Source organism: Capra hircus, chromosome 6 (assembly GCF_001704415.2).
Source record: "Capra hircus breed San Clemente chromosome 6, ASM170441v1, whole genome shotgun sequence".
NCBI classification, from domain to species: Eukaryota; Metazoa; Chordata; class Mammalia; order Artiodactyla; family Bovidae; genus Capra; species Capra hircus.
In genome coordinates, this window is record NC_030813.1 from 2,918,914 (window position 1) to 2,942,485 (window position 23,572).

The following is a 23,572-nucleotide window of genomic DNA, read 5'->3' on the forward strand; positions in this document are numbered from 1 at the left end:
TTGAGGGTCCCTTGGACTGCAAGGAGATCCAACCAGTCAATCCTAAAGGAAATCAGTCGTGAATATTCATTGGAAGGACTGATGTTGAAGATGAAGCTCCAATTCTTTGGCTGCCTGATGCAAAGAACTAACTCATTAAAAAGATGGATGATGGAAAAGATTGAAGGCAGGAGGAGAAGAGGACGGCAGAGGAAGAGATGGTTGGATGATATCACTGACTAGATGGACATGAGATTGAGCAAGCTCCAGGAGTTGTTGATGGACAGGGAAGCCTGGCATGCTGCAGTCCATGGGGTCACAAAGAGTTAGACACGACCGAGCGACTGAATTGGGCTGAACTCACTTGTTCCACTTGTCCTTGTCCTTGTGGTAATTCCACAAATTACCACCCAGGGAAGCCTGTTCATATTGCTCTTAGACATTTTAAACTACCTCATGGACAATTTCCTGGTGGCTCAGATGGTAAAGTATCCGCCTCCAGTGAGGGAGACCTGGGTTCAATCCCTGGGTCGGGAAGATCCCCTGGAGAAGGAAATGGCAATCCACTCCAGTACTTTTGCCTGGAAAATTCCATGGACAGAGGAACCTTGTAGGCTATAGTCCTTGGGGTTGCGAAGAGTTGGACACTACTGAGCGATTTCACTTCACTTCACTTCAATGGACAATTCAAGGTCTGGAAAATGAAATTCACATTTCTTCCTCCTCTTACAGATAGAAATATGTTTAGTCATGGTGTGTATGTTTTCACGCTGCACTGAAGCCTTCCTTTGCAGACAGGCTACTGCCTCTTCTGTGGCTAATGTCCTCTGTGCCCCTACCTGAGGAACTCCTCTCAAACTTCATAGTGATGGAGGAACCCATTCTACCAGCCAGGTACTTTGACAAGTCTGTGCTATTTTGCCAGCTTTTCAGCACTTTCACTGTGCTTTCCTCAGCCCTTGGTTTAACACATTAAAGGCATTATTGGAAGACTCAGTTGGGAGCATTTGTAGAGGTACTCCAAATACTTTGGCCGAAAGCATTGCTGTTGGTCCTTCTATAGTTGAGATCCACCTGCTTTGGACACTCAGCTTCGAGGAAGGTCAGAGGATGTCTGATGCACCTTGGCTCCTGCTTCTTTTGAGCCCTAACTAATAAAGGGTAGACACTCCAATATTATAAAGGCTACTTGCTTCGATTAAAAATAGCCATGTTTTGGTAGAACAACCTTTTCAGAGTGTGCAAAAACCCTAAGAGACAAAAACCCTTGAGAGACAAAAACCCTAAGTTTCATGCTTAGTAAACTGGAGACTTCATCTGTTGGGGAAGCTCTAGTAGGACACTCCTCAACCTCAGTGGAAAAGCTCCTATCAGGCATTGCTTATCAAGCCTTGTGGAGCTGAACTGCAGGGCACAGACTCCTGGATCCACATGACACATCTACAGGAAGCCCAGAACCCTGACTGGAGCTGCACATACCCTGGTGACTTCAAAGTAGAGATTCCCTGGAGCTGAAACTGGTGACACTGGATGAGATAACTTTCCCAAGATATCCAGACTAAGCCTGTTGGAAGTTTGTCACCAAACCTTTGGAGATGACATAGCACTTCAGATGATCTCCAATGCCTATGCTCTTGATAACATCAGTTCAGTTCAGTCTCTCACTCATGTCTGACTCTTTGCGATCCCATGGGCTGCAGCATGCCAGGCCTCCCTGTCCATCACCATCTCCCAGAGCTTGCTCAAACATATGTCCATTGAGTCAGTGATGCCATTCAACCATCTTATCCTCTGCCATCCCTTTCTCCTTCTGCCTTCAATCTTTTCCAGCATCAGGGTCTTTTCCGATGAGTCAGTTCTTCACATCAGGCAGCCAAAGAATTGGAGCTTCATCTTCAGCATCAGTCCTTCCAATGAATATTCAGTACTGATTTGCTTTAGGATGGACTGTTTTGGTCTTGTAGTCCAAGGGACTCTCAAGTCTTCTCCAACACCACAGTTCAAAAGCATCAATTCTTTGGCACTTAGCTTCCTTTATAGTCCAGCTCTCACATCCATACATGACTAATAGAAAAACCATAGCTTTGACTAGATGAACCTTTGTCAGCAAAGCAATATCTCTGCTTTTTAATACGCTGTCTTGATTGGTCATAACTTTTTTTCTAAGGAACAAGTGTCTTTTAATGTCATGGTTGCAGTCACCATTTGTGGTGATTTGGGAGCCCAAGAAAATAAAGTCTGTCACTGTCCCCATTATTTCCCCCACCTATTTGCCATGAAGTGTTGGGATCAGATGCCATGATCTTAGTTTTCTGAATGCTGAGTTTTAAGCCAGCTTTTTCACTCTTCTCTTTCATTTTCACCAAGAGGCTCTTTAGTTCTTCTTCACTTTCTACTGTAAGGGTGGTGTCATCTGCATATCTGAGGTTATTGATATTTCTCCAAGCAATCTTGATTTCAGCTTGTGCTTCATCCAGCCCATCATTTTGCATGATGTACTCTGCATATAAGTTAAATAAGCAAGGTGACAAAATACAGTCTTACCGTACTCCTTTCCCAATTTGGAACCAGTCTGTTGTTCCATGTCCAGTTCTAACTGTTGCTTCTTGACCTGTATACACGTTTCTCAGGAGGCAGGTAAGGTGCTCTTGTATTCCTGTCTCTAAGAATTTTCAACAGCTTGTTGTGATCCACAGTCAAAGGCTTTGGTCTAGTCAATAAAGCAGGAGTAGACGTTTTTCTGGAACTCTCTTGCTTTTTCAATGATCCAACAGATGTTGGCAATTTGATCTCTAGTTCCTCTGCCCTTTCTAAATCCAACTGGAACATCTGGAAGTTCTCAGTTCAGGTACTATTGAAGACTGGCTTAGAGAATTTTGAGCATTACTTTGTTAATGTGTGAGATGAGTGCAACTGTTTGAACATTCTTTGGCATTGCATTTCTTTGAGATTGGAATGAAAACTGACCTTTTCCAGTCCTGTGGCCATTGCTGAGTTTTCCAAATTTACTGGCATATTGATTGTATCACTTTCACAGCATCATCTTTTAGGATTTGAAATAGCTCAACTGGAATTCCATCACCTCCACTAGCTTTGTTCATAGTGATGCTTCCTAAGGTCCACTTGGCTTCAAACTCTAGGATGTCTGAGTCTAGGTGAGTGATCACACCCTGATGGTTTTCTGGGTCATTAGTCTCTTTTTTGTACAGTTCTTCTGTGTATTCTTGCCACCTCTTAAAATATTTTCTGCTTCTGTTATGTCCATACCATTTCTGTTCTTTATTGTGCCCATCTTTGTATGAAGTATTTCTTGGTATCTCTAAAATTTTTGAAGAGATCTCTAGTCTCTCCCACTCTATTGTTTTCCTCTCTTTCCATTGATCACTGAGGAATGCTTTCTTATCTCTCCTTGCTATTCTTTGGAACTCTGCATTCTGATGGGTATACCTTTCCTTTTCTCCTTTCCTTTTAGCTTCCCTTCTTTTCTCAGCTACTTGTTAGGCCTCCTCAGACAACCGTTTTGCCTTTTTTTTGAAGATCCAGGATTATAATTCTCTGCTGAACCTGATCCATCTTTGCTGAAGAAATAACAGTCATTTCTTTCAGATCAACATCAATATGACATCTTCTACTTTCTTCGATTCCTTGTTCTCTTTAAAATTCCAGTTCATTTGCCATGCTCATTGTAAAGCCTTCTTTACTCTCTATTGTTTTCTGTTCAGTATTCCTTCGGTTTGTCCCTCTTCTGTAGTACACGCCTGTGCTACAATACAGTTCTCTACTAAAGCACTTATCCCTTGTTTTCAACTTGTCTTTTCTTCTAAAGTGTTAGCAAGTTAAGGGCAGGGCCTGTGTTTAAATCACCTTTCTATTTGCCCAGTTCATGGTGTAAGCATGGGCACACTAGTAAGTAAGAGATCACTGGGTGAACAAATAGGTGTCTGAATTGTTCCCAAACTTAGGCTTCTGGTCTTGGCCTTTTTATTCAACTTCTCTCAAAGGACTATGGGTATTTTCAATTGTCCAGTTTTTCTTCAAATTCAACATGAGTTCAGTTCAGTTCAGTCGCTCAGTCGTGTCCGATTCTTTGCAACCCCATGAATCGCAGCATGCCAGGCCTCCCTGTCCATCACAAATACCGGAGTTCACTCAGACTCATGTCCATTGAGTCAGGATGCCAGCCAGGCATCTCATCCTCTGTCGTCCCCTTCTTCTCCTGCCCCCAATCCCTCCCAGCATCAGAGTCTTTTCCATGAGTCAACTCTTCACAAAAGGTGGCCAAAGTACTGGAGCTTCAGCTTTAGCATCATTCCTTCCAAAGAAATCCCAGGGCTGATCTCCTTCAGAATGGATTGGTTGGATCTCCTTGCAGTCCAAGGGAATCTCATGAGTCTTCCCCAACACCACAGTTCAAAAGCATCAATTCTTCAGCGCTCAGCCTTCTTCACAGTCCAACTCTCACATCCATACATGACCACAGGAAAAACCATAGCCTTGACTAGATGGACCTTAGTCAGCAAAGTAATGTCTCTGCTTTTGAATATGCTATCTAGGTTGGTCATAACTTTTCTTCCAAGGAGTAAGCGTCTTTTAATTTCATGGCCCCCACGATTAGTGCTCTTTAAATTGGGAGCGCTTCGGAGAAAACAAACAAAAATATGAGTTGTAACTTTGAGGATGGATGGTTATTGTGTTTGTTGCCTATCCACTGCTGTAACTCTATTTAACTTTATAAAAGTTTCCTGTAAGTGTTGGTTCAAGGCTTCCTGACTCAAGTTTCCAATGTGCAGGGCCTCGCCCCATCAGGCGTCTTCCCAGTCTTGCCATCCCTCCTTCCCATCTCATCCTCCGTGTAACTGCCCCAGATCTAGCAGCAAGAAAGTCTCTCCGTCTGGCCTCTCACGGTGAGCTTCCCAGGATGCAGGAAAAGCAGCGGCTTTAGGACCGCTCGGCTCCGAGTGCAAACGCCTTCGGACCGCCCCGCCCCAGGGATCGCCGCTGCGTCCCGTTACGTCACACGCTGCCCGGAAGTGCCGCTGCGTCTGCTGCGGGGGCGTGTCTCCGGACGGCCCCGCGTGTGGTTATCCGAGCGGCGTGTGAAGCGGGCCCGTGCTTCGTTTCCGCGGCGGCTGTCGGCCAGCGTCCAAAGTTTGCGCCATGGAGGTGGTGGAGGCCGCCGCCGCTCAGCTGCAGACGCTGAAATTCGGGGGCGCCGGCGTCGGAATTAGCCAGGAGGTGGCCGCTCCGGCCCCGGACCCCGCTCCGGTCGCAGCGCCGCCAGCGGACCAGGGGGCCCCGGAGTCTGCGGGCGAACCGTCGCCTCAGCTCCTGCCGCCGTCGCTCCCGGGGCCGCCTGCGGGAGGGAGCGGCCTGGAGACGTCGGACTCGGACTCCGACTCAGATTCGGACTCGGACAGGTCGTGCCCCCGGCGATCGGGCGCGCGGGGGAGGCTCTGGTAGCGGGAGGCCTGGGCCGAGGAGGCAGGAGGGCCCGGGAGCCGGGGCGCGTCCCTTGCCGCGTCTGCAGTGTCCCCGGGAGGGAGCGAGGCCTTCGGGGCCCCTCCTCTAACGCTGAGGGTCCGAGAGCCCTCTATGGACAGTTTGTCGTTTTCAGTTAGAACGTAGAAAACCTGAGACTAGGGGCTTATCCCGTGACCACTCGACGTGGTATGGCCTTGGGGGTTATAATTTAGTTTGTGGCAAATCTTTTTCTCAAGTTTAGTGTGTGCTCTTACTGGTTGAACCAGATAAATGGGGCATCAGATAAAGGATTTTGTCTCTTTTCAGATTGACTCCTGACAGTTTTGTTAGTTCGTAGAATTTCTCTGGTGATGAGTTTTTCATGAAATTAGAGGAAAGTGATTCAACTATTACTACATGCTTTGCGTAGCTTTTTTCAGGCTTCTCCAGCCCTACCTCCTGTCTTTTATATAGGAAAGTTCTGTGGTGGGAGGCGAGTTCACTGAACCACGCTGAACCTTGTCTGCAAGTGTTTGAGTGTGTTTTATGCCATGCTGTGTCGGTGAACAATATACACACGGTCCTTGCTTCACATTCTGGTGAGAGGGACGAAAAATGAAGTTAAAAAAAAAGTGAGTTGTTGAAAATTACAAGGAAGGAACAAGCAAGGCACTTGTAGTAGAACCCAACCAGGTGGGACCCTCTGGCCATGTTAGTTTTCATTCTAACTGCTAGAGAAATTTGAAGAATTTTAAGCAGGTGATTTTCATGCTCAAGTTAGCATTTTAATGTTTTACTCTGTGGAGAAGGAACTGAACTGTGTTCAAGAGTGAAAGCAGAGTGGTTGGCTTAGTGTGGAAGCAATAGGAAAGATGTTGTATTAGTCCACCGTGTGACGGTGTTTGGATTGAATATTTTGAAACTTCCCCCATTTGGATCGCTAATAGATGTGGTAGTGGCCTATGAAGAGGGGCATCAACTGAGTGCATGGCGGTGCTGTTTACTGAGATGGGGAGAAAACTTTCTGGGATAGGGGCTGTAAACCAATAAGAATGTTAAATTCAGACAGTTAATTTGAGATTTCACTGTCAACAAATTGGTGATGTCAGGGAAGCAGTAGGAGGACAATTCTGGTATGGAAATGTAAATTTGAACATCAGATTACAGGTAAAACTTAATTTTTTTTAATATGTATTTTTAAATTTATTTGCTTTTAATTGAAGGACAGTTGCTTTATTTACAATGTTGTGGTGGCTGGTTTCCGCGGTAAATTGACATGAATCAGACATAGGTATACATTGGTCCCCTCCCTCTTGAACCTCCTTCCCACCCTGTCCCACCCTCTGTACTTCAAACTTTTTATTGTGAACATTTTCAGACTCAGAGTAATATAATCACTGTACACATAGCCATCACCAAGTTTCACAGTTTCCATTATTTCCTAGCTTTATTTAGTTATTTTTGGCTGTGTTGTGCAGGCATGGCTTTCCTCTAGTTAGGCTAGGTTGGGGGGCCGCTGCTCTTGATTGTGGTAGGTGGGCTTCTCATTGTGGTGGCCTCCCTGTGGAGCGTGGACTCTAGGTGTGCAAGCTAAGTAGTTGTACACTGGGCTTAGTTGCTCCACAGCATGTGGAATCCTCCTGGACAGGGGATTAAACTCATGTCCCCTTCATTGGCAGGTGGATTCCCAATCACTGGAGCACCAGGGAAGTCCCCTTAACTTTGTTTTACCTAGCATTTCTAACTTTTAACTTGATAGCTTTAAAACCAGTCTCAGATCGCATGCCACCTTCCCTGTAAATTCTTTACTGTGCATTTCTGATAAAATATTTTTTACATAACAACCATGTCATTATCAGCTGTAGTAGAATGAACCCTAATTCCTTAACATCAGCTAATAGCACTCTGTATTTAGATTTTTCTAGTGGAATAGGAGTCATGTTTACCAATTTCATCATTGACTGAGCATGCAATACTTTGATACAGTTCCAAGGTTTCTACCTCTTGTGACTGGATTCAGGACTAAACAGTGAAATACAAGAGAAACTGAAAGAAACAGAATTAGTAGGGAGAATGCACTGTTTTTAACTTGTGAGTGTATAGGTCATTAATTTGGCAGTTGTTATTAAGAGTTTAGGGATATCAAGACTGAAGATTTAGCAGTTATCTGCACATTGGTAATGGTTGAACTCATTGGAGGTTATACATGGAAAGAGTACCAGAGAGAAGAGGAGTATGGGACTTGTAGAAACAGCACATAAAAGGAGCTGAAGTGGGTACCTGCGAACAGTTCAAGCTAAGAGGATAGTTTTTGGCTCTGAGAATTGTTGCAGAAGTCAAGGGCTAAAGGGGTTTTCAGAGAGTGAAGTGTTCAGCATGGATGGTAACTTGGAAAAGTTTCCAAATTGAAGACTGAGAAGAAAGTCTCTTTGCTTAATTGATCTGGTCCTTGTTGGTGACTAATAAGACAGGTGCCTGGCCCAGAATTCTCTTCGGTCAGTGACTTGTCACATGCTTCAGACTGGTGTATCACATAAGAGACAGTTGTAAAAAGAGGGTTTGGGTTAGAGGAGGGGTTTTGTGATCAGTTGATTATGGTGCTTTCCAAACACCATAGTCAATTTCAAAAATGCTAGCCTTTGAATTATACCAGCAATCATAAACATCTAGTAAAGCAGACATTTTCTAGTTGAATAATCATATTTTAATACCATTGTAATAATGCTTTTGTATTGTTTTCAACTTTTTCTTCTCTATAGTGAAACAGATTCGGATAGTTCAAGTTCCTCCTCTTCCTCATCATCATCCTCATCGTCTTCCTCTCGTATGTCCCTTCCTCCAGTTCTGTCAGATGGAGAAGATGAGTTACTAGTTGAGAAGGAAAATAAGAATTTTCCTCTTAAAACAAAAGATGAGTTACTTCTTAGTGTAAGTACTTAGATTTGTTACTAAACTTAATTTATATGTTCTAAAATATTTTATGATACTGATGTGATTTCATTTGGCCTGTATCTGCTCCATGAATTTGAAGACCACTCTCAACTTTTACTGGTCATACTTTTTCCATGCCTTGGCTTTCTTAAGTGAAAGAAAGAATTGATTCTCAATAATTTCTCAGGTTGCTTCTAATGCTAACATTTGATAATGTGCTGGGCATCTAGTTTAGCTTGCTGCCTTTCATTCTTATCTTCCCTAAAGATTGTAAGATGTACAATTCTTTTTTTGGGAAGGGGTCCAAAACTCAGAGAAGCTTTAGTTCAGTAGCAGTTGAAACTGTTTTTTTAATCAATTGCATTTGGAGAAATAGAAAGTAAAATTAGATCAGTTACACTTTTGAGGATTTCTGTTTACTGGAAGTTTTTGGAGTGTTTTCATTATTACAGTTGGAGAAAACTTGTTTATTGTGGATAGATATTCATTAGCATTTGAACGCATGGTTATTTCCTCTTAGACTGTATGCTCTTCCTAGGAGGTTAATGATAATGTTGTTGAAGCCTTATGGTAGAAGAGGAAAGTCTTCTCAGACTTTCACAGGATGGGCTGTATTGCCATATGGTTTTTTTTTTTTTTTTCCAACTCCCATGTGTACTTTTAGTTATTGTTAATGTTTTTGAGAAATTTAATGGTCCTTAATTATAGTTATAAAATGCTTAAACCAGTGAAGTAGTAAAGCAAGATTTGAGAGAAATTTTTAAAGTCTAGAGACATTGTGTTTTTTTTTACACAGAGGCTCTCCCAACTTATGATTATTTTCTAAAGTTATTGGCAGATTTGTTTGGTCTTATTCCTGTAATAGATATTTAATAATTTGTTTTGCTAAATGGGATAAGTCTTAACAGGGAGAGCACTGACTTAGGACTCATACTGTGTCTATTACTTAGGACTTGAATTATGTCAGGTTATCTATAACAAGTTTCTTCTCTGTGCTTCAGTTTTCATCTCCTTAAAATGAATATAATATCTTCTTTTAGACTTATTTAGAAGGTTAAATGGAGGAGGAAATGGCGCAGTTCAGTTTAGTCGCTAAGTCGTGTCCGACTTTTTGTGACCCCATGAATTGCAGCATGCCAGGCCTCCCTGTCCATCACCAACTTCTGGAGTTTACTCAAACTCACGTCCATTGAGTCGGTGATGCCATCCAGCCATCTCATCCTCTGTTGTCCCCTTCTCCTCCTGCCCCCAATCCTTCCCAGCACCAGGGTCTTTTCCAATGAGTCGAGTCTTTGCATGAGGTGGCCAAAGTACTGGAGTTTCAGCTTTAGCATCATTCCTTCCAATGAACACCAAGGGCTGATCTCCTTCAGAATGGACTGGTTGGATCTCCTTGCAGTCCAAGGGACTCTCAAGAGTCTTCTCCAACACCACAGTTCAAAAGCATCAATTCTTTGGCGCTCAGCTTTCTTTATAGTCCAACTCTTACATCCATACATGACCACTGGGAAAGCCATAGCCTTGACTAGATGGACCTTTGTTGGAAAAGTAATGTCTCTGCTTTTGAATATGCTGTCTAGGTTGGTCATAACTTTCCTTCCAAGAAGTAAGCATCTTTTAATTTCATGGCTGCAGTCACCATCGGCAGTGATTGTGGAGCCCAAAAAAATAAAGTCTGACACTGTTTCCCTATCTTATCTCCCATGAAGTGATGGGACCGGATGCCATGATCTTAGTTTTCTGAATGTTGAGCTTTAAGCCAACTTTTTCACTCTCCACTTTCACTTTCATCAAGAGGCTTTTTAGTTCCTCTTCACTTTCTGCGTTACGGGTGATGTTATCTGCATATCTGAGGTTACTGATATTTCTCCCGGCAATCTTGATTCCAGCTTGTGCTGCTTCAAGCCCAGCGTTTCTCATGATGTACTCTGCATAGAAGTTAAATAAGCAGGGTGGCAATATACAGCCTTGACGTACTCCTTTTCCTATTTGGAACCAGTCTGTTGTTCCATGTCCAGTTCTAACTGTTGCTTCCTGACCTGCATACAGGTTTCTCAAGAGACAGGTCAGGTGGTCTGGTATTCCCATCTCTCTCAGAATTTTCCACAGTTTCTTGTGATCCACACAGTCAAAGGCTTTGGCATAGTCAATAAAGCAGAAATACATCACTCCAGTATTCTTGCCTAGAGAATCCCAGGGACAGAAGAACTTGGTGGGCTTCTGTCCATAGGGTCGCACAGAGTTGGACACGACTGAAGTGACTTAGCATGCATGCATGCATTGGAGAAGGAAATGGCAACCCACTCCAGTATTCTTGCCTGGAGAATCCCAGGGACAGAGGAGCCTCGTGGGCTGCTGTCTATGGGGTCACATAGAGTCAGACACGACTGAAGTGACTTAGCAGCAGCATCCCTGTATCTTAATCACTTTTCTACTTAAATCTCTCTTAGAATATAAGAATCAATAAATAAAGGATCATATTATTTTGGTGTGTACATGTGTTTTATTTTATTATTTATCCTACTAGATCTGAAATTCTTCCCTTGGGAATTCCTTGAACTTTAATGCAAAATCTTAGTCAATTTATTTAGGTGTTTTTCTGGATAGAGTGCCCATATTTTCATCAGAAAGTCAAAAAGAGTCTGTGTCCACATTTTTGAGGACTCGTTCATAGCTGATCTTCATGGCTCATGTAGTGCCCAACAGAGTGCTTTTCAGATATCTGGCTGTCAGTCAAGAGTAATATGTGACTTGTGGAATGGGTGAGTGAGTGGGCATCTGACATTCACTCACGTTTAAACTATTACAACATGTCTGCCATATGCCAGGTGCTGGAACCAAGACCCATCTGGTTTCTAGTCTAAATACACCTACTGGAGAGGCAGACAGTAAATGATGGGAAGAAGTACTGAAAGTGCTATTGAATTGTGTGAATGTATGCTTAGCTCATATCAAAATTCCTTTTTTGCTGGGAAAATGTATTAGTTTTTAAAACTTGATATAGTGAGAGGGTCTCTTCCTTTTTGTGCTAGTTCTGAAGGATCCTTGGGAAGGATAGAAGGGGCAATTGTAGTCTTTTTTTTTTCTCTTTTAAATTTTGGATTCTTAACTAGCTCCTCACACTATTTTATATTCTTAGGATTAGAAAGCAAATGTACTAGAAGTTCCTACTCCTACATATGGTACTGGAGATATGTAGAGGAATGATCTGGTCTACTGTAAATCTTTTAGGGCTCTAGAAGGGTATATGAGGACTCCTTCGGGACTTGCGCTCTCAAGGTCAAGGGAAGAGAATGACTTGGCCCTGAATCTCAAGAATGGTGTGGCTACAAGTACTCGTTGTCTTTAGGATCTACTCTTTGTTGTTCAGGAGATGTTTCTGCACATGGCTGGTGGCTTGGCCCCTGATGTTCCTGAAAGAACGTCATGGACAGAACTTGGATTGGTGTACTGGGAGCCTGATTTATGGGTCTGAACAAATAATTGAAGCTAGTGAGATGGGTATTCTGATGGGTATTCTGATTGCCTGGACATGAGTTGCACGGTCACTCCTATACTCTCGTGTGGAGAGTGTGTAGGAAAGTGTAAATGAGAGAAAGCAAATGGGCGAGTGTGAGGGTCGGAGTCTGTGATAAGTGACAGAAAGGGAGTGTGAAAGTGTGTGAATTTTGAAGAGTATGGGTAGTTTCAACCCCATACAAACCACAAGGGGTGCGTTCATGGGAAGGGGAGGCTTAGAACATGGCAGCTGTTGTTCAGTCAGTAATAATATTTATCTTCTGTGAAGGGAAAGAGGGAAATACGTGGAAGCAGTTAATCACATATGACATAGGTTGGACTCTTGGAGCTGCAACAGAGACCAGATTACATCAGAAGGGGGATTTACTGTAAACTTACTTGGCTAGGAACGCCATTGGGAACCAAGGTAGCTATTGAGGATGCCTGTGCTGTTTCTTTTATGTGCTTCTTGACATTCTCATAGCTCTGAGTGTCATTTTATTTTCTGACTCACTTTTGTTTGCCTGTAGATTCAGTCATTTTACCTCTAGTTTGCACTTGGGTTTCTTGTTCCTGGCTCTGTAGAAAATTTGATATGTTCTACTTTCACGTTCTCCATGAACTGGCTATTCATGCCATATTCTTTGCTGACTTTTGAGACAGCCCTATTACTTAGCTTTGAATTTGTCTGTTTTCAGATGACAGTTCATGCTTCCTGGGAAGCATCCCCTCCTTTGTTACATAAAGTAGCTCTACTGCTGCTGCTAAGTTGCTTTAGTCGTGTCCAACTCTGTGCGACCCCATAGATGGCAGCCCACCAGGCTCCCTCATCCCTGGGATTCTCTAGGCAAGAACACTGGAGTGGGTTGCCATTTCCTTCTCCAGTGCATGAAAGTGAAAAGTAGCTCTAGCTGGTATTGAATGTGCCTTTGTTCAGGTCTGCTGTTGTGTTTCTTCTAAGGCAGCAAGGCTGTGCAGTGGAACTGTTGGCTGTGTGTAGTCTACTAATTTCCTAATGAAATTCTGAGGAAGACCAGTGAAATATCCTGTGTTGTCTTTGCAAAAAGGTGTACATAAATTCAAATGGGTCAAATATTTAGTACCAGTTTCAGAGTTTATGATACATCTATGAGATCTTTAGAACAAAGACCAGCTTTACTGGTTTTATGGCCTAACTCTTCATAAAGTTTCTCATATTCTGGACTGTTTCCTGTTGTTGAGGCATTTGTTGTCGTTCAGATGCTAAGTCACATCCCACTCTTTGTGACCCCATGGACTGTAGCATGCTAGGCTTCCTTGTCCTTCTCTGTCTCCTAGAGTTTGCTCAAATTCATGTCCATTGAGTTGGTGATGCTATCTAACCATCTCATCCTCTTTTGCCCACTTTCCTCCTGACCTCAGTCTTTCCCAGCATCAGGGTCTTTTTCAGTGAGTCAGCTCTTCTCATCAGGTGGCCAAAGTATTGGAGCTTCAGCTTCAGCATCAGTCCTTCCAGTGAGTATTCAGGGTTGATTTTCTTTAGGATTCACTGTTTTCATCTCCTTGGCGTCTTAAGAGACTTTGAAGAGTCTGCTCCAGCACCGCAATTCGAAAGCATCAAATAATTCTTTGCCACTCAGTCTTCCTTATGGTCCAACTCTCACATCCATACATGACTACTGGAAAAACCATAGCTTTGACTACATGGACCTTTGTCAGTGAAGTGATGTCTTTGCTTTTTAATATGCTGTGGAGGTTCCTCATAGCTTTTCTTCCAAGGAACAAGCGTCGTTTAACTTCATGGCTGCACTCACCATTTGCAGTGATTTTGGAGCCCCGCAAGAAAAAATTTGTCATTGTTTCCAGTTTTTCCCTATTTGCCATAAAGTGAGCGGATCGGATGCCATGATCTTTGTTTTTTGAATACTAAGATTTAAGCTAGCTTTTTCTCTCTCCTTTTTCAGTCATCAAGAGGCTTTTTAGTTCCTCTTTGCTTTCTGCCATTAAAGTGGTATCACCTGCATATCTGAGGTTGTTAATATTTCTCCAGGCAATCTTGATTCCAGCTTGTGATTCATCTAGCCTGATATTTCACATAATGTAAGTAGGGTGACACCATACAACCTTGACATACTACTTTCCCAATGTTGAACCAGTCTGTTGTTCCATGTTGAGTTCTAACTGTTGTTTCTTGATCTACATACAGTTTTCTCAGGAGACAGTTAAGTTGGTCTGGTATTCCTGTCTCTTTTAAGAATTTTCCAGTTTGTTGTGATCCACACAGTCCAAGGCTTTAGCATAGTCAGTGAAGCAGAAATAGATTTTTTTCTCATATTCTGTTGCTTTTACCATGATCCAAGGAATGTTGGCAATTTGGTCTTTGATTCCTCTGCCTTTTCTAAATCCACGTTGTACATCTGAAAGTTCTCAAGTACTGTTGAAGCCTAGCTTGAAGGATTCTGAGCATTAATTTACTAGCATGTGAAATGGGCACAACTGTATGGTACTTCGAATGTTCTTTGGCATTGCCTTTCTTTGAAATTGAAATGGAAACTGACCATTTCCAGTCCTGGGGTCACTGCTAAGTTTTTGAAATTTGTTGACATACTGAGTGTAGCACTTTAACAGCATCATCTTTTAGGATTTTAAATAGCTCAATTGGGATTCCATAACCTTCAGTAGCTTTGTAGTGATGCTTCCTCAGGCCCACTTGACTTCACACTCCAAGTGTCTGGCTCTAGGTGATTGACCACAGCATTGTGGTTATCCAGGTCATTAAGACCTTTTTGTACAGTTCTTCTATGTATTTTTGCCACGTCTTTTTAATATCTTCGGCTTCTCTTAGGTCTGTATTGTTTCTGTCCTTGATTGTGCTCATGTTTGCATGAAATCAAGATTGCCGGGAAAAATATCAATAACCTCAGATATGCAGATGACACCACCCTTATGGCAGAAAGTGAAGAGGAACTAAAAAGCCTCTTGATGAAAGTGAAAGTGGAGAGTGAAAAAGTTCGCTTCATTCAGAAAACTAAGATCATGGCATCCGGTCCCATCACTTCATGGGAAATAGATAGGGAAACAGTGGAAACAGTGTCAGACTTTATTTTTTTGGGCTCCAAAATCACTGCAGATGGTGACTGCAGCCATGAAATTAAAAGACGCTTACTCCTTGGAAGAAAAATTATGACCAACCTAGATAGCATATTCAAAAGCAGAGACATTAGTTTGCCGACTAAGGTCCGTCTAGGCAAGGCTATGGTTTTTCCTGTGGTCATGTATGAATGTGAGAGTTGAACTGTGAAGAAGGCTGAGCACCGAAGAATTGATGCTTTTGAACTGTGGTGTTGGAGAAGACTCTTGAGAGTCCCTTGGACTGCAAGGAGATCCAACCAGTCCATTCTGAAGGAGATCAGCCTTAGGATTTCTTTGGAAGGAATGATGCTAAAGCTGAAACTCCAGTACTTTGGCCACTTCATGTGAAGAGTTGACTCATTGGAAGACTCTGATGGTGGGAGGGATTGGGGGCAGGAGGAGAAGGGGACGACAGAGGATGAGATGGCTGGATGGCATCACTGACTCGATGGACATGAGTCTGAGTGAACTCCGGGAGTTGGTGATGGACAGGGAGGCCTGGCATGCTATGATTCATGGGGTCACAAAGAGTCGGACACGACTGAGCAACTGAACTGAACTGAACTTGCATGAAATGTTCTCTTTTTATCTCCAAATTTCTTGAAGAGATCGTTAGTCTTTCCCATTCTGTTGTTTTCTTCTTTGTTTTCATTGTTCATTTAAGAAGACTCTCTTATCTCTCCTTACTGTGCTCTGGACTCCATTCAGTGGGGTATATCTCTCCTCATCTCACATCTCTTCTTTTCTCAGCTATTTGTAAGGCCTCCCCAGACAGCCATTTTTCTTTTTTGCATTTCTTTTCCATGGGGATGATCTTGATCCCTGTCTCCTGTACAGTGTCACAAACCTCCATCCATAGTTCATCAGGCACTCTGTCTATCAGATCTAATCACTTAAAATATATTTCTCACTTCCACTGTATAATCATAAGGGATTTGATTTATGATTTAGGTCATACCTGAATGGTCTAGTGGTTTTCTCCACTTTCTTCAATTTAAGTCTGAATTTGGCAATAAGGACTTCATGATCTGAGCCACAGTCAGCTCCCGGTCTTGTTTTTGCTAAAAACCTTAACTGGAGATTCTGTAGAGGAAAATGAGTACCTGAGATAAACTCATCTAAAATGCTCTGTATGATTTAGGTTTTCCTGTCTACAGTTCTCCAAAAGTCATTTTTTTTCTCCCAGACTTGACCTTAATACACCATTAATAGAATCTTTGTACTTTCCTTAATCCCTTCTTAGGGAAAAACTTTTCTTGGGAGAGTCACTTGTGATCATTTGACAAAGGTGAACAGAAAGCTCTGTTTATTTAATTTAAAACCTAAGGTCTGCTTTCTTAGGTTTTTCTTCAAACATCCTCTCCACTTCAATATCCAGTTTCTGTAGCAACTGACGAACAGTTAGCACCTGGGTCAGAATGTAAAGAAATTTGGTTTTAACCTAGACAGGTAAGAAGATAATCGATAATCAGGTAACAGCTTCACAGCTTCTTGAGCTGGAACTTACTACCTCATTTCAAGGAATTATGCATTTTGTCTTGAAGAGACCAGAAATTTTTCTTCCTTTCACACAACCTCAGATAAGTTAGCTGTTCCTCTGTTAAACTGTTTAATTATAGTCAAATTAATTAACTAACCACATTAAGACAGATCAGAGAACTCTTCTGTGGAGAAATCAGAGCCAGTAGAATTAATTCTCTTCAAGTGGAATGTCTCTGGGAGTTATTTTATATTGTCTCTTTTAGGATGATCTCTTGTTCAAGTTGATTGGAAAAATCTAGAGTAGTATTTAGGTCTGTGTTATGAGTTAGGGTGTAGATACTAGATCTCTTGAATCACTTAGGTGGGGAGATGTTGGATGGGGGAGAAATGTTCAGACACTAGAAAGGACGACATCCAAGAGATGAAAAATAATTAATGTTACATCTCAGAAACAGATATAGCATACTACATAGAAACCATCCTTTTTTAAAACAACAAAAAAAAGTTAAGTCCTTGAAGCTGGAGAAAGATTACTGCTTTTTTGTATTACAGGAACTACCTTCTGTTGAAGAACTCACTATTGTTCTGCCTGAAGATATTGAATTAAAGCCTCTTGGGATGGTTTCAAGTATTATTGAACAATTAGGTATGTATGTATTTTTATTAATAATTATAATTTATATCCAAGTATATACTAATAATCAAAGACTTATGGTTAGGGAATTTTCTCCAAAATATGTAATAATACTTCATTTTATAGCTGTTAGGTTTGAACAGATAAATTCAGTTTTTACTTACACAAAGTGAAAGTGAAGTCGCTCAGTTGTGTCCTACTCTTTGCGACCCCATAGACTGTAGCCTACCAGGCTCCTATGTCCAAGGGATTTTCCAGGCAATAGTACTGAAGTGGATTGCCTTTTCCTTCTCCAGGGGATCTTCCCAACCCAGGGCTCGAACCCGGGTCTCCTGCATTGTAGACAGACGCTTTATCATCTGAGCCACCAGGGAAGTAGTACATAAATACAATGTTTTTTAAAAAATTTAAAGTGCTTTTACTGACATAGAAATTTCTCCAAAATTTATTTGAATGATACATCTGTTTTCTGTTGCTGTTAAGTTACTACATATTTAATGGTTTAAAACAACACATTTATTACTTTACAGTACTGTGGGCCAGAAGTGTGATGGGTCCCACTGGGTAAAATCAAGGGGTCCTTCAGGGCCAAGTTGCTCTCTGGAGGCTCTGAGGGAGAATGCATTTCTTGATCTTTTCCAGTATTTGGAGATCTCTCACATTCCTTTGCTCATGGCCCCCTACCTTCACTTTCAAAATCCATAATGTAGCTTCTCTCTGACCTTATCTATCATCATATCCCCCTCTGATGGATCAGCACAGACTGGGAAGATTCTCTGCTTCTAAGGACTCCTTAGATTGGGTGTACCCACTGTTAACTGGGGTAATTTTGTACTGTAAGGTGCTTAGCCTTATTCTTATCCTCAGAGTCTCTCTTTTTAATATAAAATATCATTTACAGGTTCAGGGATTTGGGTGTGTTAATATCTTTTTTTGTGGGTAGAGAGCTGTTACTCTGCCTGCTGCCTTTGATTTTATCTTACAAACAAGTAAATTAGAAAGTTCTAGGATTTAACACTGACATTAATGCCATGAAATACGAACCCATTGGAGTATATGGGAACTAAATTTTACAGATTTCTTTTGGCCCCAAGATATGATATCAGTACAGGAGAGACTTTGAAATTAATGTTGGCTACTATTAACTCTAGTAAGTGACACCAAAAAAATAGGACTGCAAGTTGACAAAGTCATAGGATTTTTGAACTGAGAAAAAGGCCTAAATGGTCCACCAGTCCTTAGTTTATGACTTAAGGGACATAGAAGAATTTGAGTTACTTGCTCCTGTGATCTGTTGTATAATCAGTCAGTGGTAGAAATGAAAATTTATCTTTTGATCTTTTATTTATTTATTTTTAACACCAAAAACATTTTGTACTGAGGTATAGCCAGTTAACAGATGAACAGGGAAGGGACTCAGCCATTCATATACGTGTATCCATTCTCCCCCAAACCACACTCCCACCCAGGCTGCCACATAACATTGAGCAGAGTTCCATGTGCTCTACAGTAGATCTTTGTTATCCATTTTAAATATAGCAGTATGTTCATGACCTTCCCAAAGTCCCTAACTATCCCTTCTCCCCAGGCAATCAGAAGTTTGTTTTCTAAGTCTGTAAGTCTCTTTCTGTTTTATAAGTAAGTTCATTTGTATGATTTATTTTTAAATTCCTCATCTAAGGGATGCCATAGGATATTTCTCCTTCTCTGACTTCACTCAGTATGACACTCTCTAGGTCCATCCAAGTTGCTGCAAATGACATTATTTCGTTCTTTTTAATGGTTGAGTAATAGTCCATTAAACAGCCTTATCCATTTCTCTGTGAATGAACTTTTAGGTTGCTTCCATGTCTTGGCTTTTGTAAACAGTGCTTCAGTGAACATTGGGATGCATGCATCTTTTTGGGCCATGGTTGTCTCTGAATATATGGCCAGGAGTGGAATTGCAGGGTCATTGAAACCATGATTAAAAACCTCCCAACAAACAAAAGTCCAGGACATGACAGCTTCACAGGTGAATTTTATCAAACATTGAGAGAAGAGTTAAAACACCTATCCTTCTGAAACTGTTCTTTTCATCTTTTTTTAAATTGTCTTATCACTATTTTAAAAAATAAGTCTTACTTATAATTTGGGAGATTATTAATGAAAATTCCAATTAAATGAAACTTTTTTATAAAGATCATAATTACTAAAACTCTACATGATTCTTGAGTCATTACATTTACTATCTTATGGTATTTAATAATATGCAAAAATAAATCAGAAAGGTAATTTCTTGATTACATAGTTGGACTTGATGTGTATAGAAAAAGTTTAGGTCATAATGTTCATTCTCAAGGGAAAGAAAAGTAAATTATGTGATACATATGAAATAATGCTTTTTAAAGATACTATTTTGACTAACACATCCTAATAGACTAACAAAATTCTCACCCTGGTGGGAATAAAGATTAATGAATCAAACAGAGCATGTGCTGCTATTGAATATGGTTGTTACACACTCTGGTTTGAAAACTTGAAACGTAACATTATTTGGACCTTTTACAAAAAAGAAAATAACATTTAATATCAGTCAGCTAGGTTGTCGTGATAGTTCTGTGTGGGTTTCACCATATGATCATGTTAAAATCTCTTATGTACTCTTTTCTTCAGTTCACAGTCTCTCAGTCGTGTCCGACTCTTTGTGACCCCATGGACTGCAGCACGCCAGGCTTCCCTGTCCATCACCAATTGCTGGAGCTTACTCAAACCCATGGCCATTGAGTTGGTGATCCCATCCAAGCATCTCATCCTCTGTTGTCTCCTCCTCCTGCACTCAATCTTTCCCAGCATCAGGGTCTTTTCCAGTAAGTCAGTTCTTTGCATCAGGTGGCCAAAGTATCAGAGTTTCAGCTTCAACATCAGTCCTTCCAATGAACACCCAGGACTCATCTCCTTTAAGATGGACTGGTTGGATCTCCTTGCAGTTCAAGGGACTCTCAAGAGTCTTCTCCAACAACACAGTTAGAAGCATCGATTCTTTAGCACTCAGCTTTCTTTATAGTCCAACTCTCATATCCATACAGTTCAGTTCATTTCAGTTGCTCAGTCATGTCCAACTCTTTGCGACCCCATGAATCATAGCATGCCAGGCCTCCCTGTCCATCACCAACTCCTGGAGTTTACCCAGACTCATGTGCATCAAGTTGGTGATGCCATCCAGCATCTCATCCTCTGTTGTCCCCTTCTCCTCCTGCCCCTAATCCCTCCCAGCATCAGAGTCTTTTCCAATGAGTCAACTCTTCACATGACGTGGCCAAAGTACTGGAGCTTCAGCTTTAGCATCATTCCTTCCAATGAACACCCAGGACTGATCTCCTTTAGAATGGACTGGTTATACCTCCTTGCAGTCCAAGGGACTCTCAGGAGTCTTCTCCAACACCACAGTTCAAAAGCATCAATTCTTCAGTGCTCAGCTTTCTTCACAGTCCAACTCAAATCCATACATGACCACAGGAAAAATCGTAGCCTTGACTAGACGGACCTTTGTTGGCAAAGTAATGTCTCTGCTTTTGAATATGCTATCTAGGTTGATCATAACTTTTCTTCCAAGGAGTAAGTGTCTTCTAATTTCACGGCTGTAGTCACCATCTGCAGTGATTTTGGAGCCCCCCCAAAATAAAGTCTGTCACTGTTTCCATTGTTTCCCCATCTATGTGCCATGAAGTGATGGGACCAGATGCCATGATCTTCGTTTTCTGAATGTTGAGCTTTAAGTCAACTTTTTCACTCTCCTCTTACTTTCATCAAGAGGGTCTTCTTCACTTTCTGCCATAAGTGTGATGTCATCTGCCTATCCAAGGTTATTGATATTTCTCCTGGCAATCTTGCGTCCAGCTTGTGCTTCATCCAGCACAGTGTTTCTCATGATGTACTCTGCGTGTAAGTAAAATAGGCAGGGTGGCAATATACAGTCTTGATGTACTCCTTTTCTGATTTGGAACCCGTCTGTTGTTCATGTCCAGTTCTAACTGTTGCTCCTTGACCTGCATACAGATTTCTCAGAAGACAGGTCAGGTAGTCTGGTATTCCCATCTCTTTAAGAATTTTCCACAGTTTGTTCTGATCCACACAGTCAAAGGCTTTTATGTAGTCAATAAAGCAGAAGATGTTTTTCTGCAATTCTCTTTCTTTTTCGATCATCCAGCAGATGTTGCCAATTTGATCTCTGATTCCTCTGCCTTTTCTAAATCCTCCTCAAACATCTGGAAGTTCATGGTTCATGTACTGTTGAAGCCTGGCTTCAGGACTTTTGAGCATTACTTTGCTAGCCTGTGAGATGAGTGCAATTGTGTGGCATTGCCTTTCTTTGGGATTGGAATGAAAACTGACCTTTTCCAGTCCTGTGGCCACTGCTGAGTTTTCCAAATTTGCTGGCATATTGAATGCAGCACTTTCGCAGCATCATCTTTTAAGATTTGAAATAGCTCAACTATTGAAATCACCTCCACTAGCTTTGTTCGTAGTGATGCTTCCTAAGGCCCACTTAACTTCACTTTCCAGGATGTCTGGCTCTAGGTGAGTGTTCACACCATAATGGTTATCTGGGTCATGAAGAATTTTTTATAGAATTCTTCTGTGTGTTCTTGGCCACCTCTTCTTTATATCTTCTACTTCTGTTAGGTCCATGCCATTTCTGTCCTTTATTGTGCCCATCTTTGCATGAAATGTTCGCTTGGTATCTCCAGTTTTCTTCAAGCAATCTCTAGCCTTTCCCATTTTATTTTTTTCCTCTATTTCTTTGCATTGATCACTGAGAAAGGCTTTCTTATCTCTCCTTGCTCTTCTTTGGAACTCTGCATTCAAATGGGTATATCTTTCCTTTTCTCCTTTGCCTTTTGCATCTTTTATTTTCTCAGCTATTTGTAAGTCCTCCTGGGACAACCATTTTGCCTTTTTGCATTTCTTTTTTGGGGGTTGGTCTTGATCATTGTGTCCTGTGCAATGTCACGAACCTCTGTCCATAGTTCTTCAGGCACTTTTACCTTTCTGTCAAATGTGAGGGTTTTGAATTAGGTAGTTTTTAATTTTCATGTAATTTGACTCTGGGAAATTCTGTCATTATTCAGTATCAGTCTTTGTCATCTTTATTCCAAAAGCAGATCTAGCTCAAAAATTGTTGCCCATTCCTTAGTGCATGTTCCAACTTAGAAGTAGTAAATCTTGAAATTAATTGGGATGCAATTGGAAATCTTGAATGGATTTTAATAATCAACTAATATTTCATTTTCCAAGTGGAGATGGCATTATCTGTGTAATGTGATGGAGTATTTTTTTGTAGGTTTAATTTCCTAAGAATCTAGTGTGTATGTGTGTCTGTGTGAATGTATATGTGTGTTTGTTTTCATTTTGCTGTTGTAGATTGTTAGTTTGACACTTGTGGCACTTAACAAGAACAGGAGAATGTGCTAGAATGGGGGTATACTGCTTTTTGTCTTTTTATTTATTTATTTTAGTTGGAAGGTAATTGCAATGTTGTAGTGGTTTTTGCCATGCATCTACATGAATCAGCCATGGGTGTACACGTGTCCCCTGTCCTGAATCCCCTTCCCGCCTCCCTCCCCATCCCATCCCGCAGGGTCATCCCAGTGCACCTGGGAGCCGCATTACTGGGAGCTCTATCATTCTCTTTATCTGTTCAGAGGAAAATATTTTTGTGAAGTCTTTAACTTTTTCATATATCGGTATGTAATCAGTACTTTTCAGAAAAGGATTTCTAGGGTGAGAAAGAAGACTAATTTCTTCTAAAATAGGAGTTATGTGACTAAATGTGATTATTATTTTTTGGATAAAAATCGCTTGAGAAAATGTACACAGCTTGACTTTGTTGACTTTTGACTGATGGGTAATTCCAGCTTTCTGTGAGATTTTGTACTTTAATCTTTTTTCCTAGAATTACAGCTTTTGTATAAAAGAAAATAATGTAGAATATATTTCCTTACGCTACTTGTTTACCTAGGAGGAATGGTTACCAACGTATATTATCCCACCTTAAATTTCATTTTAAATTATGTGGAGATTAAAGCCTAAATTCTGATTTGAATTCTGCATTATCTTCTGATTAAATCTTGAAATAATCTATTTTGTTTTATTTTCAGTAATAATTGAATCTATGACTAACGTACCTCCAGTTAATGAGGAGACTGTAATTTTTAAAACTGATCGACAGGCAGCAGGAAAGGTTTGTAAAACAATACTCAAATCCCACTAATTACCCTTTTTCTTTGTTGATTGGATTTTCTGACTTTAGTATCTTAAGTGTATTAGTTTTAGTATGTGAGCAATCTAGAGCTCTCAAATTTTAGTACATTCCTGATTTTCTTCAGTAATTTGTGTCTGTCTGTAAATTGGTTTAATTTGTTGTATAGAATTTTTTCCCTGACATTTGTCAGGTTCTTTGCCAGTCACATTCTTTGCCAGGCAATGGGTCTGTAT

At 41.1% G+C, this 23,572-nt stretch overlaps 1 protein-coding gene across 2 annotated transcripts in view; it reads left to right on the forward strand.

Moving 5' to 3' along the window:
• Positions 5,015 to 23,572, forward strand: part of NAF1 (nuclear assembly factor 1 ribonucleoprotein) — a 34,331-nt gene continuing 15,773 nt past the window's right edge. The window contains exons 1-4 of one of the 2 annotated variants that reach the window (XM_018049161.1): positions 5,015 to 5,396; positions 8,199 to 8,367; positions 17,014 to 17,107; positions 23,236 to 23,318. In XM_018049161.1, coding sequence (XP_017904650.1) covers positions 5,137 to 5,396; positions 8,199 to 8,367; positions 17,014 to 17,107; positions 23,236 to 23,318 — 606 coding nt within the window. In that variant the 5' untranslated portion in view covers positions 5,015 to 5,136. Of the gene's footprint in view, positions 6,072 to 8,198; positions 8,368 to 17,013; positions 17,108 to 23,235; positions 23,319 to 23,572 lie in introns of both variants that reach the window. The other variant, XM_013964445.2, reaches the window with a different exon arrangement.